Source organism: Oscarella lobularis, chromosome 18, assembly GCF_947507565.1.
Source record: "Oscarella lobularis chromosome 18, ooOscLobu1.1, whole genome shotgun sequence".
Lineage (NCBI taxonomy): Eukaryota > Metazoa > Porifera > Homoscleromorpha > Homosclerophorida > Oscarellidae > Oscarella > Oscarella lobularis.
In genome coordinates, this window is record NC_089192.1 from 877,779 (window position 1) to 894,832 (window position 17,054).

Consider the following 17,054-nt stretch of genomic DNA (forward strand, 5'->3'; position numbering starts at 1 on the left):
ATTGAGCAACGCATGACGTCAATCATCACGTTGCTACGAAATGGCCTAATACGAGAAGTAGAAGCGATAAATCGGTCGCAAAATGCATTGTGGGTCTATTCTAAAGACATTGAGTCGCTATTTGGACGCGAAGAGCGAACGCAAACGCAGTTACGGCAGTCTGCTTGGTCAGCAAAATCAAGGCGCTACGTCGGTTCTATAACGGGCAAGAGAAACGTGCGCTACACTCGGATACGACAGTGTATCCGCTCTCAAATAATCTAAACGGGGTAAAGGAGGAGCGGGAATAGTCTAAAAGTATCTACAAGGGCGCCTAAACAACACTGTAGATAGAGTAGTACTGACCAGATAGCCTTCTGCTTCGCCTTCTCTTTCCTAAATTACAGTTGATCCAGCCTTCATTGGAGTTGCACCAGTAACGTGCTCGCCCTACTCAAAGAATCAAAGAATTCGTTCTGTTCTAAAGGACCCGTGTGGTATCAGTAGATCTAGGCCCCGCGGCGAGGTGTATAAGTATATAGATAACTAAGCTAACAAAAAAAACAATCTATCGAAAGTGCAAAGATCAGGGTTTAGTTTCCTCCCGACGGATAAAAAACGGTTTGCCGTTGAAATCGACAAACCCCTTCCCCACTCTTTCGCGCTTCTGTCTCTCCGCGAAAGGTGAGGACTTTCGGACGAGCGCCAGCGGCCTTCTGGCTGTTATTATACTCAACAGCCCCGTCGAAAACATTTACCTTGACGCGATTATTCCCACTGTGTCGACAGGCTAGAAACAAATGGGACACGAATTCGCCGAGCCGATTCTCCGCCGAAGCGCCGAGATCAAGAACTACATCTTTGCCCGGCTAAAAGAAAGTCCTATTGAAACTTTAATAAAAGTCTTCTGTGTCTGACCTCATCCAGCTTTAAAACGACGAACGTATCTGGGGTTTTGTTCAAATGTATCGCCCTGATTGAATGAAGTGCAATAATTCGTTTCGCTGTCACTTTGAATTTCGTGTCGAGCTTGAAGAGATGTTTATCAGCCAGAAGCAAAACTCGTCTATAAGAAATAGACATTCAATTTTCAAAGCGAAAATCGATATATTGGGCTTATTACTTGTCCAATTTTCCGGCTCTGTTCACCTTTCGTGTTTCACTGGCAAAGCGAATTTTGCTGTCGTGATATTGAGCGCACAGCGCTCGACTCTTCTGCTCGTATCCCGAAATATGAGTCGCGTAGATGGCTCGATACGCCTGTGCGAGATTGAGAGGCTTCTGTAAGACGTCGGCCTGCACGTCTCTCTCTCGAAATTCGCTGCAATAGCATCGCCAAGCGTAGACTTTGACTCGTAGGGCGTCGCGCTGATCAGCGGAAAGGGGCGACAGCTAAAAACAAAGATTATGAAGCCCGTTACCCCCAGCATACATACGAAGTTTACCTTTTTATCAGCCCACCAGTTGGCGTGAATTTTTTTCAGATTTTTGTCGGCTCCAAGCAGCTGACGCGGCACATCGCGAGGCCACTTGAACTTCCTGGGAAAAACGTGACGTCAGAAGGTTTTGTCAAAACGAATTCCTATGCACCGTCCGAAGTGGGGATCATCTTTGACTTTGGAGAAGACCTGTAGTATTTCTTCCACGTACGAGCCACGCTAAATACAGTTTTCAAATGAGCACAAAACGGATTCTGTATAGAATCGACTAATACGCCTATGCACTACTATAGCTCGGGCTCCTCTACGATAATTTTCTTTCACCTGACGTCGTATGACAAAGGCTCGCCAAGCTCGCTGCAACTTCGTAACAACTGATGCGATTTTGTCGTCCCGAGCGCTTTCCAGTCTAAAAACCTACAAAGGAGCAAAAAGGCTCTCTTGGGGGAATAGATACTATTTCCTAATTTACCGTCTGTGGATTCTTTATGAAAACCTTCGTGCGTCCAAACTGATATTCATCAGCGAGAATGCCGATGTACAGAAGAATTTCGTTGACGCCTTCTTTGACGGTGCCAGACCACACCGGGTACGTGTGAGGACAGATAAGCTTAAATCTGTAGAAAAAAAAAGAGTCAAACGAGGTACAACTCTCACTTCCCCTATACCGTTCGAGAAATTTATCCTGCGGCACGCGATAGCAGAAACCCGCTCTGCGAACACGAACGTTCTCGACGAGACCGAGGTACCGAACTGACGACAAACGCTGCTAACGTCATTTCGACGATCCTTCGCACTCCTCCTACCTTGATTGAGAACCAGTTTAGCGTCAAACTGGTTCGGTCGCTTTTTCTCGTTCGGCTTGATGCAGCGAATGTAGCTGGGTATTTTCGCATTGAGCTCGGCAATCATAGATGCCATTGATGTCTTGAAGGCGGCACCGGCCGTCACAGGTCGTTTCGAAGCACCGAGCCAAAGATCTTTGTTCCCCTCCGGAAAGAGAGCCTAAAAAAGTCATTGACTCTATTCAATCCCCAGACTATTTTAAATAGACGATACCTTCAGCAGTGGGTTGTTGCATTCATACATCGCCTGGCTGAGATCTTTGAACAGAGTGTCCGTGTTCTTATCCACAAAGCCGTCAACAGTGTATCGAACCTATATCGTTCCACGTATTTTATTTATGTCCTTTTCCCCTCCCTGAGTGGCTGTTTTATCTCACCTCTCCGGCGTAGTGTTTCAATATGAAGATGTCCTGAGGCAGTGTGCGATCTTTCGCCACTTCGCGGCTCTTGTAATGATCGTGGCGACCGACTGCCTGGTCGAGCTTCGAAAGCCACGTGAGATCCGACTTATTGCCAGGACGAATGCACTCCTCATCCAAAAGAGCCATCACCCCACTCGGTTTCTTACGTAAAAAAATACCAATAAGGCAATAACTGAAGAAAGAACTCAAACCTTGTCAATCAAATCGCATATGATTCTGTTGTTGAAATATTTAATCTCAACCCAAGTTATGCCCTAGAGGAAGAAAAGCTATGTCACTGTGCAGTCTTCTACAGCAGCTATACAAAACGGCCGTAGCTTATTCCACAGTAGTATTACTCTGCTTCCGTTCCTGGACTCTCTTAGCCAAAGATACGTGCCAAGATAGTGATCGCGGGAAGCCCCATGCACTCATGTAAATTAAAAACCCAACGTACCTCGTCCTGGTATTCTTGCTGTTCTGTTCTCAACGTCAGTTCGATGAAGAGCTGCTGGAGTTTCTCGTTGCAATAATTGATGCAAAACTGCTCAAACCCGTTCATCTAAAAAGAGAAACGGTTTTCTCCACAGGAGGAACAACGTCTCGACGCACCGAAAAAATCTCAAAACCGTAAATATCCAAAACGCCAATAACCGCCTTGACTTCATCATCGGGCACGCAGAGATTCTCGTTGATTCGTCCACAGAGCCAAATGAAAAGTCGCTCATAGAGAGTCTTCGCCAAAGAATGCCGAGAATAGGAAGCCTAGTCAACGTAGATGTACCATACCCCCTCTAAATGTCTCAATATAAACCTTATCGGCTTGGAGAGGCGATGAGACCAACTTGCCCTCAACGACGACCGTCTTGTGCGTCAATCCGTCCTCAAGTTTCTTCGGACTACCGTTGAGAAGTTTGGCAATATCAGAGAGGCCTGGAAGTCGAAGTTAATTAAGTCCTGGGTGCACTCCGACGTTGATTCTCACTCTTTATTGAAGACACTGAAGAGGTTTCGCCTTGGCCGTCGAATTGGAGCTGGCCCAGTAAAAGAACGGCTGCCAATACTTGAAACACTCCATTCTGATCGTTCTCGCTAAAGCCGAGATATTTCAGAGAGTTCTATAAAAACCGTGAAGCATATCACTTTGACTTTGCGCTATCTTATTCACCTGCACTTCCTTGAAGTTGGCCGCATCATTCGTTCCTTTGATGCGAACGCAGTTGCCTGCTTTCAGATAGGCATACTGCGTGGGATCGCTCTGAAGGTGGAGAGACGCTATGGCAACGTGAAACGTTTCGTTTTAATAGAGAACGACGGAAATTACCGAGAGGTCCGCCGGCCAATAGCTGATAAAATATGTGGAAGCATCTCTCGTCATTGTTCTGACGAATGACTCTCGCCTAAGCCAAGATCATATGACTTTAGTATTAGGTTCAATAAACAGTGTGCTTATGCCGGTTGAGTTTAAGGCATGTTTAGGTTGCAGCCAAGGCATCTGCGGAGGCTCAGAAGCCAGTTTCCAGGACAAACTTTGAAACTGGGGCCTCCTTTGAACTGAGGCCCCTTTTGGGGGCCCAGACGCGTTATTTCGCCTTAGAAAGGCCAAAAAACGCGTCTTCTCGCGGAAAAAACTTTTAAAAAAAGTTAAATTCTATACACTATTTCTATAGGCTCTTTCCTTCCATACACTATTGCTATAGGCTCTTTCCTTCTATACACTATTTCTATAGGCCTAATCACTGTTCACTAATCACTGTTCACTAATCACTACTCACTACTCACTGTTCACTAATCACTAAATAGTAATCCATTGATTTTGACACTGTTGTAGCGCCATAGAAAAGGACATGTTGGGTCTATTCTACGGACATTAGGTCGCCATTTGTGCGAGAAAAGCGAACGTATACGTAGTAACGAGAGTACGCTTCGTCAGCAAAAGATGTCGGTTCTATGGAACGTGACCTACGTCTAGATATACACTACGTTTAGATCGTTTGACCGAATCTGGTGCGGCGTGTGCGCGGTTCCGTCAAATTATCTGATAAGGGTGGGAAAAGGTTGGCGTTCTCCGGGGTGGGGCCCCCTAAAACGAAAGTCAACGTCTTGCGAAAGGAGCGATGGCACTGGTCTTCCATTTACGAACGCATTCGTGTAGAAAGCGGATAATTCCTTCCTTCCTACCCCAAGGCTGTTCCCTACATACTCTAAATAGAATTTCTCTACAGTACAGTGACTTCCTTGTATGCATCTTGCGCTGTTCTTGCATGGGAGCTACTCTACCTCTTACCTTTTCAAGCAAATCTACCAGAGAATCAAAAGCAAATGACTATGCGAGAGTCGCTCTCTAAAAAAGGGCTCACATGTTGTCACTTTTCCTCCAACAGGATTGCCATGGTAATCGAATTGAATGTCCATGTACTTGCCAAAGCGACTCGAATTATCGTTTCTCACCGTCTTGGCATTGCCAAACGCTAAGAGAAAAAAGTCAGCTATGTCACCCCATGGATCGCAGAAAATTAATTAATTACCTTCCAATACTGGATTCGTTTTCAAAAGCTTCGTCTTCACTTCGTCCACCTTGCCGCCGCCCGGGCTCACCGCGGCGACGTAGCGCATGATGATCTTCGACGCTTCCGTCTTCCCCGATCCACTCTCCCCCGAAATGATGACACACTGGTTTCGGCCGCGAAATCTCAGATCCGAATAAGCGGCATCCGTCAGCGAATACCTACGAGAAATAAAACTAAAGACTTGGACTATTTATCTATTGTAAGAGCTTACACGTGAGGTTCAAGTCCTGGATCCCAGTAGTTGCCACCTAGGATGAGAGAGAAAAATGCAGGGAGTCACTCCTACGAGTGGGAGGTGAGTGGGAAGCAAGGGCGTTGGTCTGACAGAATCTCTACACAGACGACCACTTATTCGCGAAGTGTTCGCGTGCAGGCGTCAAAGGAACGCCAGCTGTAAGCAACCCACATAAAGGAAGATAAGTTTTAAGGTGCATGCATCTCAGACGCATCCACAGTCAAAACTTTGTTACAAGGACAAATCTCTTGCTAGTCCTACACTAACGTTCTCGGCTACAGTTTTAATCAACTACTTGTAAAATACGAAATAGAACAAAAGGAAGGAGGAAGCAGATTACGTAGAAAGGTTGTGGAAAGAGAATGCGGGCGTGGTCGAACTTTTTTTTACCTCGATAGCGAGCGATTTGGTTATCGTCGTAGACGCTGAGATTCTTGTACGGATTGATTGACACGACGACGCTGCCAATGTAAGTCTAGACGAGGCGCGTGACGAGAAAAAACGTGGAGGCCTTGTCCTTACGTAGATCTGGTCGTCTTGAAAGCGTTTTTTCAGCACTGTCACGACGTTCTCCTCGCTGATCGAGTCGAGGAGGATCAGGTCGCGCACGGGGAGGACTTCGGCGCCGCGGCGAAGGGAAAAAGCGCGTGAGATTCGACGAGAGAGGCGCGAACCGCGCGAGCTGCCCGACGAGTGGCGCGAGCGTATTCCGCCGGGCGTCGATTCCCTCGAACCGCTTCGACGAGACACGCCGTGGCGGAGGATAGCTTTTCGAACGCCGTCCGGCTGCTCCGGTACTGGTTCCATATTCCAGCGTTGCGTGTGAGGTCACGTGTTATTTCCTCTATGTTAACGCGTTACACATACCGGTAGATGTATGTCGGTTGATCAAAAACAACAGGATCACGTTTTTTCCGTGAAGATTGCGCATGCGATGAGATAAACATGGAAGGAGGCTTTGACGCCAAATTCGTTTCTTTACCAAATAATCTGACGTGTCCGATATGCCAAGTTGGCATGAGAGATCCTGTGCAAACTGCCTGTGGTCACCGTTTCTGCACCGCGTGCGTTCAGCCTCTCCAAACGCCGAATAGATCTCTCACGTGCCCTGTTTGCCGACAAGAGCTGGAACCAAATCAAGTCTTTCCAGACGTAGCTGTCAAGCGCGAAGTGCTCGATCTCGAAGTCCGGTGTGATCTGGATGGTGAAGGGTGCAATTGGAAAGGAGAGTTACGCGCGCTGGAGGACCACACTGCAGAATGTCAATTTGTGACCGTGCCTTGTTCGCTGTCTTGCGGAGCTAACATCATGCGACGACGTATGAGCAAGCACTTGAGGGCGGAGTGTTGCAGAAGGAAAGTCGCTTGCAAGCATTGCAAAAATTCCTTTCAGTTTCAAAACATGAAAAAACACGAAGCGGAATGTCCTCAGATGCCACTGCGCTGTCCTCAGGACTGCGGAAAAATTTTGTTTCGCAGTAAGATAAAGAGACACGTGGCCAACGATGGAACATGCCCCAACACAACTCTTGAATGTCCTTTTGAAGACGCCGGCTGCGAGTTTGTTGGAAAAAGAAAGGACATGGCTCAGCATAAGAAAGAAGAAATTGAAAACCATCTTACCATGACTTATAAAAAAATGACGGACCTGAAAGATGAGATCGCGGAACTAAAGCAAAGGGATTCTTGCTGGAAAGAAGGGCTTGATTCTGTTTTCTTGTGGAAGGTGGCTGACTGGGCAAAAAACTTTGATAAAGCAAAAACAGAAGAATGTCATGACATAAAAAGCCCTGAAGTTTACATCTCCGTGCCAGGACACAAAGTAGCATTAACTGTATGTCCTAATGACAGGATGTCTGGCAACGTTGGAATTTACCTGTCCATCGCTCAGGGTGAATATGACAGCTTCATCAAGTGGCCGTTTAATTGGGATTTTTCATTCATTCTGATTGATCAGCAGATAAATGGAGAAAACAAAACGAAAAAAGTGGCAGCCTGTGAGAACATGAAAGCAGCGTTGAACCAGGACACTTTTTCCAGCTATGGGTGTTCACAATTCATTAGCCATGATGAACTTGAGCAGAGAATGTTTGTTAGAAATGATTGCCTGTTTGTTAAACTTGTTGTTCACATGTACTGACTTTGTTTATCTGCATGGTACAGTCTAAATTCATTCACTGTCTCTGGTTGCCGTGAATAGCATATATCGTGGGAATACATAATAGGCATGTAATAATCACGTGAACGTAAAAACCAGAAAATCGCACTTCCCTGCAGCCAATATAAGTGTAATTGTGTCGTACTGATGTATCAGACTTAATTGATTAATTAATTGCTAGCTTTAGCAACCAAACTACTTGCGCGACATCGTACCGTCCAGAACAACAGGATCCTATGACGTTTTTCCGCAAACTGCATCGCGCATGCGATGAAATAATCTAGCTGTCACAATGACTGGGGGTTTCGACGTGAAGTTCGTCGATTTGCCAGACCGTCTGACATGTTCAGTATGCTATCTTGGCACGCGAAACCCTGTGCAAACATTCTGCGGTCATCGTTTCTGCTTTGACTGCATAGAGCCCCTTCGAGGGAAAAGTACAAACAGGTCTCTGACATGCCCTGTTTGCAGGAGCGTTATGGAACAACATGAAGTCAATCCAGACAAAATAGCCGAACGTGAAGTGCTTGAGCTCAAGGTGATATGTAACTTAGATGAAGAAGGATGCACATGGCGAGGAGAGCTGCGCGAACTTGAGAAGCATCGTGCCGAATGCAAATTTGTGACCGTGCCCTGTGAGCTCTCTTGCAGAGCCAACGTCATGCGCCGAGATATGAGGAAGCACGTTGAAAAAATCTGCCCTAGAAGACGAGTCCCTTGCCAGTACTGCAAAGAAAGCTTCCAGGCTTGCGGCATAGAGACTCATTTCAGCAGTTGTCCTCAATTTCCAATCCCCTGTCCTCTGGATTGCCAAGAGACAATTGCTCGCTGTGAGGTAGAGAGGCACGTCGCTGCAGATGGAACGTGCCCCAACATGAAAATTAAATGTTCATACGCTGGCATTGGTTGCACGTTTGACGGGAAAAGAAATGACATGGATAGGCATAAGAAGGAAGAACTGCATCATCATCTTGACTTGTCTCTTACGAAAATAAACGAAATGACGAGCGAGATTGAAGATTTGAAGAAGAAAAAGGTCTGCTGTTGGAAAGAAGGAACCGACTTCGTTTACCTATGGAAGATCAATGACTGGGGAGCAAAACTGAACGAAGCAAATACAAAGACAGGATATTCATTTAGTAGCGATCCAGTGTACATATCTGAGCCAGGGCACAGAGTGGCACTGGTGATGTGTCCTAATGAAAAAATGACTGGGTATGTGGGAATCTATTTAAAAGTCATCAAGGGCGACTACGATGAAACCCTTACGTGGCCCTTCAGACGGGACTACTCAGTCATTCTCATCGATCAGCAGAGAAAGAGGAAAGATATAACGAGAGACATTATAGTTTCCACCGACCAAAAAATAGAAAAGTTCTTCTTTCGTCCAAACGATACTTCAGGGTACGGTTTCGAGGAATTCATCAGTCACAACGACCTTGGACAGCGCCAGTACGTCAAGAATGACAGCCTCTTAGTAAAACTCGTCGTTCACACGAGCAGAGATGGAGAAGAGACTTAAATCTGAGCATGTAAACAGTTTCTTGATCACTGGGTGTTTTCTTGTCCGGAATGGTTGGAAAGGAATTCTTTGAACGTATAGCCGTCTTCGCTACTGTATCGTTTAAAACCCCTATAATAAAGTACTATAAACAATAAGGTTTGGGTAAAGAACTTCTATATTCGTGGATTGGGCAAAGGGGCTCCCTTTGGGGGAAAAACAGCTAAGAGAATCGTCGTTTGACCTTAAAAAAGCCAAAGAACGCGTCTTCTCGCTTAGAAATCTTCGAGTACTTGTGAACACGAAGTATTTATACTGATGCGCGACTAGGACCGAACGACTGCAGCTATTCACGATCAAAAAGTGCGTCATTTGAACCGAAACCTTTGCCAATCGACTGCAAATCCATTTCTGCCAACGAAAACGAACGAAATTTTGTCGCACGCTATTTGGACGCGAAAAGCGAATACATACGCAGTCTGCTTGGTCAAGGCGCTACGTCGGCTCTATAACGGGCAGCCTACGCAAACGACACTGTGACACTGTACATGGAGTTCATTACGTGCCCTTGAGATTGGACTACAATGCTCAGAAAGAGGAAAGATGGAACGTTGAAGTTTTCCTGTCCACACGCATTCGCATTCGTCGACGTCTAGAGTGCGCTAAAGTAAGCATGGCTCTTTTATTTTCTCGCCGAATGGCCTTGAATCGTCAGTTTCACTGGTCTCGAGTAGTTTCGGCCCTGAAAAACATTACCGATTCGAGAAACGACGGTGAGGCCCCTTCGCCGGTGCTCAACGCGCTGAGGTCGACCGTCGGCCCCACGGAGCATCCCATGCGTCTGGGCCTGTCGCGAAGCGATCCCTTAGCACCGCGATCGCGCAAACAGGCCGACGAATTCAAGCTCGCAATGGAAGCGGGCAAGAAAGCGGCCGAATACGTCGTTTCGCGTTGGCCGCGCCTGATGCGCGACATCGGACCGAAAGAGGCGACGACGAGACGTCGAAAATTCAAAGGCGCGAACGAGGAGACGCTTCGATACATGATCGAAACGCGAAAGACAGGACGCGCGTTAAAAATGCTGCGAAAACTCGAGGCGAACGGCGTCGAAGTATCGCTCGACGCCCAAAACGAGATGCTCGACCTTCTCGCCTACTACGGCCTGGGAAATCCTCGCCCGACGTCGAAGAACGCGATAGAAAAAGAAGCGGAAATCGAGTCGGAATCCCCGGACGACTTCGACGATCCCTCGCGTTCGTCATCCAAGTCGCGACGCGATTGGAACGTCGATAATCACGCGGAAAAGTTCTTCGCTGCGATGACTGAACGCGACGCCGGTTCGTACGAGGCGATGATTGGCGGCACGGTTCGCTATGGCAACGCCGAGCGCGCGTTCGCCTTCTACGACGAAATGCGTTCCAAAGGCATGCAGCCGGGAATTCTGACGTATAACAGTCTCCTAGCGTGCGTCGGTGACGTCAAATCGAATCCCATTGAAAGATGGAATGCGGCCGAGTCGCTTCTAAATCAGATGGCCGATCAGGAAGCCCCGGTCAAACCGAATACAGAGACTCTTACGATATTGATGCGTCTATGTAATCGACTGCGTGGAGATCGCGCTGAGTGCGTGCTTCGAACGATGAGAGAGCTGACTGCTATTGGAGTGAAGCCGAGCCTAACGTCGTACAAGGCTCTCCTTCGATCGTCCATGGCAACCAAACGTCCAGGAATTCTCTACGCCATCGTCGAACACCTCGAACGCGATCCGAGTCCCGTTGAACGCGTCGTCGAGGAAGCGGATGGGGAATTTTTCAGCTTGGCAATGAGTGCCGCTCGTCTGCTCGAGAGCGGGCCGCTCGCCGAACGACTCTACGCTCTCGCCGCTTCGCACAATTGGAAGCCGATGGGCAATCCGTCCGAATTTCTCTCCCACTTTCTCATCACCGTGTCGCACTACGGCGATCTCGACGCGGCGATGCGCTACTATCGCGAGTGCGTGCCGCGCGTCTTCATACCGCTCCAGTTCGTCTACGTCGCTCTATTGCGCGCCTGTCGCGATCATCGACGCGCCACTCGCCACGCGATGAATCTGTGGGGAGACATTCAGTCGTTCAGCGTGCGCGTCGGCGCGAAAACGCAGCTCTACGATCGCGCCATCAGCGCGCTGTGGTCCACGGATAGGAGCGTGGCGCGAGGCGACGTGTTGGAGTGCGCCGAGGAGATTCTCGTTGCCATGCGAAGTGGCGGCCACGCGCCGGATGCTTATACGCTTGGGCAGGTCGTGTCGCTTTGCTGTGCGGTGAGATCGCTCGACGAGGCGTGGGACGTCGTGGAGGAGTGTCGGAGGCGCGGGGAGGCGGTCGGATATCGGGGGATTGTGACGCTGTTGGAGAAGAGCGTCGAAGTTCGACGAGGGGATGCGGTGACGAAGGCGTTGAGGTTTATGGTGGAGAACGGGATGACGACGTCGACGGGGTACTTGGACGTCATCGAGAGGGAGGTGGAGGACATGGGAGACGAGATTGGGACGATTCGCGAGCAGATGGCGGGGATGAGACGGAAAAGAGAATCAAGGAAAACCCAATGAACATTCTTTTCGCACTCGTGTTGACTGTAGAGAGTCTAATGTTAGACTTAGAGTTTGTTGAATGCAGCAACATCGACGCTTTGAACCTAGTGCGGGTATTCAGGGGGGTCTAAATTGTGCATAAGGTTATTTCTCTTACGTGGTCTTCAAATTTCGTCGTGATGTCTTCGGACAGATCTTCGATGCTGACTTTCTCGTCGACGACGACGCAGCTAATCTGGAGTTTGTTGATGCCGTATCCAACTGGTACGAGCTTGGCTAATAAGAGAAACAGAGAGTGATCAGTGGAGTACATATGTAGATTGCAGTAGAACGTTTATACATGTGCGTTGCTCTTTCGATTAGGTTCTACTACTGTACATGATAACTTACCTGCACCCCAGACGAGACCGTCCATTTCTATAGAGCGCACCAGGCGTTCCATTTCCTTCATGTCTGGAGACAATGACTTCAACTCTGCCTGTACACTTTATCTCACTTTACGTACCAGTTTCATCATCCCACTACAAAATACACATCCTCTTATTATATAACGGCATAAAAGTACTCTCTATGGAACTTACTGGTTTGACGAAAAGGATCACGCTTGATTTAGCAACGATAGCGGGCTCTATAAGAAACGATCTACTTACTACACACTGTCAATACAACGACTCGCTTTTGCTCTTCTTTTCCTGATAGGCTTTCGCGCGCTCAGCCCTTCTGGCCTCGGCCTCCTCCTCGTCCTCCTCGTCCTAAAGGAGCACCAAACATCATCCTCAACGCCGCAAGGAAATAAAAAGCCTACGTCTGATCCAAACAAATCAACATCGTCGTCGTCGTCGTCATCATCATCATCTGCGTCATCCTTCTTAGCATCTCCTTCTAAGAACTCCCAATCAATACAAATATTTACTACTGAATTTAAGTTCACTTTGAAGACTATTGACTTGACTCTGGAGAGTCTTGACTGTCTTTTCCAGCTGGGAATTACCTAAGGATACAGAACAAAGAGTCCAGTATTCCCCATACATACGATTTCCTATATAAATCTTACGTTGTTTCAACTCTCTGTTTTCCTTCTCCAACTGAGCTATTCTGTCGACTGCGGCTTGTAAATCGCCTCGAAGAGCTGGCGGCGCGTCTGTCGAGTCGTCTCCGACAACGATTTCTTTACCCTGGCAGTTCGTTTCCGTAGTAACGCGTCTCGAGATCGTTTCTGAAGGAATTTACCACGACGACGAGGCCTTTGTGCGCCTGGGCGATTCTCTCCTGTTCTCTAGCTTCGACCTGTTCGTATTGGCGTTGCTGGAGCCACACAAACTCCGCGGAATCGAGTTCTATTGGGTTCATTCTTTCTCTTCCACGTGGTCTGAAGAGCCTAGCGCACGTTCATTAGGGAGGAATGTTTGGAGGAAATAACTTCATTTTGACGCAACTATAGTAGTATCGCTTCTTTTCATAAATCAGCTAAAATTTTCAATTGAAGAAAGACGAACGTTTTCTTCCTAAAATTCTGTCCCACAGGGATCTCTTCATCAGTTTCGCTTTCACGTCGTCTGTAATTACAGATTTTTCTCCGACTGAGGTGATTCCACTAAAGGACGTTGAATTGCTCTGAGGAAACTAATAAAGCAGGACTATTTAGTTCGACGTTTTCAAGATTTCTTAGCTGCAACACCTTTTTCTTAAAATAATCAGTGCGTATCATGTGTAAAGATTCGGTTTGCTCTTTGCAGTGGAGTATGTTCTACACGTACAGAGAGAGATTCTACAAAGTGTCGAGAACGAAAGCTCCTTACGCTGCAGTCCTCGGTTTTCAGATTGCCTACTCTACGTTGAATGTAAAGACCTAAATCGTTTTTTCCCTTTCCAGCGTCGATTGGCCACTTCTCGGCCAGCAAGCGTAAACGGCGACTTGCCATTAATTCCTTTAGCGTGCGTTGCATGGTAGCTGTAAAACATTACAGGGAAAACATTATTATTGAAAAATACTAAGTGTTTTCAACTCGTTGCGCGCGGGCGACGCTTGCGGTTCAGGCGCACGGAACGCCACTCGCGCATAAAAAGTTACAGTGTAGCGATGGCGGGAACGCCCACTTTTGAGGGGCAAGTGTCTCTAACTCGTTGCGCGCGAGCGGCGCTTGCGGTTCAGGCGCATGGAACGCTACTCGCGCAGTGTAGCGATGGCGGGAACGCCCACTTTCGAGGCAAGTGTCTTCAATTCGTTTCGCGCGAGCGACGCTTGGTTCAGGCGCATGGAACGCCACTCGTGCATAATAATGACGTAGTCAAAGATAGAATTTTTTTCAACCTGCCATTAGCACGCTTTTATTATGCACTAGACACGTTTCGTCCGCCTGAACCGCAAGCGCCGCTTGCGCGCAGCGAGTTACAGACACTGGTCGGACAAAAAATGGTCGTTAATTCCGTAACTGCAAATTCACATTTTTTCAAACTAGCGATCTTGTTTTCTCAGGCTATTAATTAATATCATTTACAATTTTTTGATCAGCTCTTTATTAAAACGTGTTCAGTTAAACACTACGTAGCCTATTGCCGCCTTAGTTTCATTGGCTAAATGAACCTCATGAGATGGATTCGTACTGATGATCGTCTTGAGGCAAACTAAAACCATATGCCGGCGATTCAACCAGTCCAATCACATTCCGATTTGAATTGTTTGCTTCAACCTCCGGATTACGTTCGTTGGACTGATTAGAATGACGTCTTTTCACCACAACGATGCCAAAAACAATAGCAATCACGCAAATTATCACGACGACTCCTAAATCGTAATAAATAATTAATATAGTAAATAATAATATTCTACACTGACAGACCAATGACGGCGGCGACCACTACCGTAGTTCTGCTTATTCCCTCAGTCACGCCGGAGTCTAATAAGATACCGTTAAAAAGACGCGATTGTATAACCCGTTTGGAAGTTTTGCTACGAATGGGCTCGGTAAGGTCAACGTAATCAGGTATGTACCTGATTCGCATCGTTTTCCGCTGAATCCTGTAGCGCATAGACACGTGAATGTATTGACCGCCTGTACGCACGTTCCTCCGTTCTGACACGGCGACGATATGCACTCGTCTATTTCGACCTCACAGTGTAGGCTCGTGAATCCCGGTTGACACGAGCACGTGTAGCCGTTAAAACGATCCTCGCACGTGGCTCCGTTTTTGCACGGCGACGGGTCACATCCGTTGACTTTGAGCTCACATTCTGCACCCGTGTAGCCATGAATACAGCTGCACAAATACCTGTTATTTCCAGTTGTGCAAGTTCCATTGTGTCGGCACGGAATTGACGCGCACTCGTCAATATGATCTGAAAGTTTCGTGGTCAAACTATTTGATGAATAATTATTATAGCAAACGTCTTACCTATATTACATGTGGCTCCAGTGTAACCTGGTAAGCAGGAGCACGCGAAATCATTTACTTTGTCAGTACACGTTCCGTTGTGCGTGCAGGGATTGCTAGCACACTCATCAGTATCTAGATAAAAGAAACTATTTTCTGGAAGGAAAGATTTATGAACTGGGTAAACCTGCTTCGCACAAACGTCCAGTGAAACCCATTACGCAAATGCAATCGTATCCCAGTAGCCTGTCAACGCACGCTGCACCATTTTGGCAAGAATTAGATGCACATTCGTCGATTTCTACAGTCAATAATATATCATTCAAAAGCATTCCTACAATTTGCGATTTAACGTACGTTTGGTGCAGTTGGTGTTTGGATCTTCGTAACCGCTTTGGCACAATTTGTGTCCCAGTGAGTCACAGGTGTAATGACCAGACGAATCGTTTGTGGGCACACAGTAATTCGAACAATTGTCAAAGTAATTGGGTAGACATTGGACTTTCCATTCTAATACCAATATCAGATGAGTGAGGCTACTGGCCAACGCCACAGTAAGAGTCTCTCTCTTCCAAACGGATCCCAAAGTAGCAGGATTTTGATCGAGGTAAATAGAAGTTATGAGGTCATCAGTAGCTGAGCCATCATTCATTGCGGTAATGTCCAATCTGAAATTTCCCTGGTAAAAAATTTCTACAGTACATTTAGGAAGAAGATTGGTTCAAATCGGTAGTACGGGCCATCGTCCAGTGAACTTAAAGTCGGTGGGGTTGCTCACGCCGTTGCCCAGCGAAGACAAGAAATTGTAATGTGTAATGCCGAAGCCGTTGGGTGTTTGAAATGTACTAGTTGTGAGGGGATTGGTGCAGGCATTTGCATCGCCGTACGGTTTGTGGCAAAGCAGGAGGTAATTGTTGCAAGATTTATCACAACCGGTGGGAGGAAACGAGGAAGGACTGCAACACGCTCCCGACTGAATCTTCTTGGCTGCGTCTGAGTATGATATCAGTTTGACTTGTAGATTGCCGTCAGCGAAAACCTTAACATTTGTTCAGACGTTAATTAAGGTTAAACTCATCAATGTAGGTGAGTACCTGCGTCGTCGACGTTTGAAGAAGAGCTATAACAGCAACTGCCAGAACCTGCTCAACCATACTGGTCAAGTTCACGTGAGATCTCGTCACCTGGTGTGCACGAATTTAGAATTCAAGTTCATACTGAACATATTCGTAGGTTGGCGCAGCATGCATACACGTTTTCAGACAGATGATAAGCAGGAGACTCTGTCATTTTCAACTGCTCGTTACTTTTCTTGACTTTTTAATCATCCACGAGGCCAGAAAACGCCTTTTGCAATATTCTTTTTCGCTCTCTCGCTACTAAAGACGCCTAGTGTAGAAAATGAGCCTCGGGAGAAAGGAATCTTAGGAAAAGTAAAGATGGCGGACCCTTGCTGTGACAAAATACGCGTTTCGCATGGGCAAGTGGGTTGCAACGGCAGCAATCCTGCCCGAGTGACTTTTTCAGTTCTTTCTTCGTTCTTTAGAAGGTTAGAAAACGAGCTGAAGTCGCTATAAGTCGCCGATAACGATCGGAGGTCTGCCATGAGGCAACTTCGGAACTGAAAACTGCCTTGTGCGGCTCGGTAAGGACATCGGCAAAGAGGACGAAGAGCTGCGGCGGGTACAGGGCGCGTCCTTCAGCAGTTTTTCGCCGTCGAATCGCCGATCTTGAACGAAGCGAAAGCGCGCTAACGAACTTTGCGCGCGTGCAAAAAATGAGCGGGGAAAGTAAGAGAAAGACGTAACTAAAAGGTCGTCCTTTAGTTGGACCACGTTCCTTCCGCCATCTTGTCTCGATGCAAAAGCGCGAAATCTTGCATCATATCATTGCCAAAAATAGATTTGCTGACCAATCATTAGTCAAACCGGTATTCAAAACCGGTTTACAAATTCACGCCTATTAGGCGGAACAAATCAGAGCGCT

The 17,054-nt window shown here is 47.1% G+C and overlaps 6 protein-coding genes and 1 long non-coding RNA gene across 8 annotated transcripts; 3 read left to right on the forward strand and 4 right to left on the reverse strand.

Moving 5' to 3' along the window:
* Positions 1 to 483: 483 nt before the first annotated feature.
* On the reverse strand, positions 484 to 6,317 carry LOC136198243 (unconventional myosin-Ia-like). Its single transcript, XM_065988155.1, has 24 exons — positions 5,992 to 6,317; positions 5,860 to 5,944; positions 5,446 to 5,482; positions 5,193 to 5,392; positions 5,025 to 5,135; positions 4,952 to 4,965; positions 3,989 to 4,064; positions 3,833 to 3,939; positions 3,650 to 3,782; positions 3,479 to 3,597; positions 3,277 to 3,429; positions 3,122 to 3,226; positions 2,877 to 2,939; positions 2,641 to 2,826; positions 2,478 to 2,576; positions 2,225 to 2,423; positions 2,087 to 2,171; positions 1,891 to 2,035; positions 1,743 to 1,835; positions 1,570 to 1,637; positions 1,425 to 1,518; positions 1,103 to 1,371; positions 898 to 1,045; positions 484 to 848 (listed from the first exon to the last, which is right to left on the reverse strand). Exons 1-24 carry the CDS (start codon positions 6,274 to 6,276, stop codon positions 573 to 575), a joined length of 3,150 nt encoding a protein of 1,049 aa, XP_065844227.1. The 5' UTR covers positions 6,277 to 6,317; the 3' UTR covers positions 484 to 572.
* LOC136198246 (TNF receptor-associated factor 4-like) lies at positions 5,985 to 7,689 on the forward strand. The gene is made up of 2 exons (XM_065988159.1): positions 5,985 to 6,291; positions 6,343 to 7,689. The coding sequence occupies exon 2, from the start codon at positions 6,415 to 6,417 to the stop codon at positions 7,606 to 7,608; it is 1,194 nt and encodes a 397-aa protein (XP_065844231.1). The 5' UTR covers positions 5,985 to 6,291; positions 6,343 to 6,414; the 3' UTR covers positions 7,609 to 7,689.
* A 216-nt stretch (positions 7,690 to 7,905) lies between these two features.
* LOC136198245 (TNF receptor-associated factor 4-like) lies at positions 7,906 to 9,274 on the forward strand. Its single transcript, XM_065988157.1, has one exon. The coding sequence runs from the start codon at positions 7,919 to 7,921 to the stop codon at positions 9,146 to 9,148; it is 1,230 nt and encodes a 409-aa protein (XP_065844229.1). The 5' UTR covers positions 7,906 to 7,918; the 3' UTR covers positions 9,149 to 9,274.
* A 511-nt stretch (positions 9,275 to 9,785) lies between these two features.
* On the forward strand, positions 9,786 to 11,799 carry LOC136198244 (small ribosomal subunit protein mS39-like). Its single transcript, XM_065988156.1, has one exon. It carries the CDS (start codon positions 9,801 to 9,803, stop codon positions 11,712 to 11,714), a length of 1,914 nt encoding a protein of 637 aa, XP_065844228.1. The 5' UTR covers positions 9,786 to 9,800; the 3' UTR covers positions 11,715 to 11,799.
* LOC136198247 (elongation factor 1-beta-like) lies at positions 11,697 to 13,080 on the reverse strand. The gene is made up of 10 exons (XM_065988160.1): positions 12,927 to 13,080; positions 12,751 to 12,871; positions 12,628 to 12,687; positions 12,502 to 12,578; positions 12,373 to 12,448; positions 12,278 to 12,324; positions 12,202 to 12,217; positions 12,087 to 12,149; positions 11,854 to 11,972; positions 11,697 to 11,800 (listed from the first exon to the last, which is right to left on the reverse strand). Exons 1-10 carry the CDS (start codon positions 13,044 to 13,046, stop codon positions 11,762 to 11,764), a joined length of 738 nt encoding a protein of 245 aa, XP_065844232.1. The 5' UTR covers positions 13,047 to 13,080; the 3' UTR covers positions 11,697 to 11,761.
* Positions 13,081 to 13,112: 32 nt separating this feature from the next.
* On the reverse strand, positions 13,113 to 13,632 carry LOC136198248 (uncharacterized). Its single transcript, XR_010672704.1, has 3 exons — positions 13,496 to 13,632; positions 13,375 to 13,443; positions 13,113 to 13,319 (listed from the first exon to the last, which is right to left on the reverse strand). It is a non-coding gene; the product is annotated as an uncharacterized lncRNA (long non-coding RNA).
* Positions 13,633 to 14,098: 466 nt separating this feature from the next.
* On the reverse strand, positions 14,099 to 16,888 carry LOC136197990 (fibropellin-3-like). 2 transcript variants are annotated; one of them, XM_065987894.1, is made up of 8 exons: positions 16,163 to 16,888; positions 15,805 to 16,107; positions 15,426 to 15,747; positions 15,256 to 15,369; positions 15,090 to 15,203; positions 14,689 to 15,033; positions 14,537 to 14,593; positions 14,099 to 14,481 (listed from the first exon to the last, which is right to left on the reverse strand). In XM_065987894.1, exons 1-8 carry the CDS (start codon positions 16,220 to 16,222, stop codon positions 14,282 to 14,284), a joined length of 1,515 nt encoding a protein of 504 aa, XP_065843966.1. In that variant the 5' UTR covers positions 16,223 to 16,888; the 3' UTR covers positions 14,099 to 14,281. The 2 variants fall into 2 exon arrangements, with proteins under 2 accessions (XP_065843966.1, XP_065843967.1); XM_065987895.1 differs by having other exon boundaries at positions 14,283 to 14,481; positions 14,533 to 14,593.
* Positions 16,889 to 17,054: the final 166 nt, after the last annotated feature.

What these genes read in the sequence shown, in the direction of transcription:
- LOC136198247 (XM_065988160.1), bottom strand. Translation starts at nt 13,046, where the DNA reads ATGAACCCAATAGAACTCGATTCCGCGGAGTTTGTGTGGCTCCAGCAA. An exon ending in AAACAGAGAGTTGAAACAAC is followed by an intron (nt 12,688 to 12,750) that starts GTAAGATTTATA and finishes CTGTATCCTTAG; the next exon opens with GTAATTCCCAGCTGGAAAAG. An exon ending in CGGTCTCGTCTGGGGTGCAG is followed by an intron (nt 11,973 to 12,086) that starts GTAAGTTATCAT and finishes TTCTCTTATTAG; the next exon opens with CCAAGCTCGTACCAGTTGGA.
- LOC136198246 (XM_065988159.1), top strand. Translation starts at nt 6,415, where the DNA reads ATGGAAGGAGGCTTTGACGCCAAATTCGTTTCTTTACCAAATAATCTG.
- LOC136198245 (XM_065988157.1), top strand. Translation starts at nt 7,919, where the DNA reads ATGACTGGGGGTTTCGACGTGAAGTTCGTCGATTTGCCAGACCGTCTG.
- LOC136198243 (XM_065988155.1), bottom strand. Translation starts at nt 6,276, where the DNA reads ATGGAACCAGTACCGGAGCAGCCGGACGGCGTTCGAAAAGCTATCCTC. An exon ending in ATTGGCCGGCGGACCTCTCG is followed by an intron (nt 3,940 to 3,988) that starts GTAATTTCCGTC and finishes ACGTTGCCATAG; the next exon opens with CGTCTCTCCACCTTCAGAGC. An exon ending in TTCAGTGTCTTCAATAAAGA is followed by an intron (nt 3,598 to 3,649) that starts GTGAGAATCAAC and finishes TTCGACTTCCAG; the next exon opens with GCCTCTCTGATATTGCCAAA.
- LOC136197990 (XM_065987894.1), bottom strand. Translation starts at nt 16,222, where the DNA reads ATGGTTGAGCAGGTTCTGGCAGTTGCTGTTATAGCTCTTCTTCAAACG. An exon ending in TGGACGTTTGTGCGAAGCAG is followed by an intron (nt 15,204 to 15,255) that starts GTTTACCCAGTT and finishes TCTTTTATCTAG; the next exon opens with ATACTGATGAGTGTGCTAGC. An exon ending in TGGAGCCACATGTAATATAG is followed by an intron (nt 15,034 to 15,089) that starts GTAAGACGTTTG and finishes CGAAACTTTCAG; the next exon opens with ATCATATTGACGAGTGCGCG.
- LOC136198244 (XM_065988156.1), top strand. Translation starts at nt 9,801, where the DNA reads ATGGCTCTTTTATTTTCTCGCCGAATGGCCTTGAATCGTCAGTTTCAC.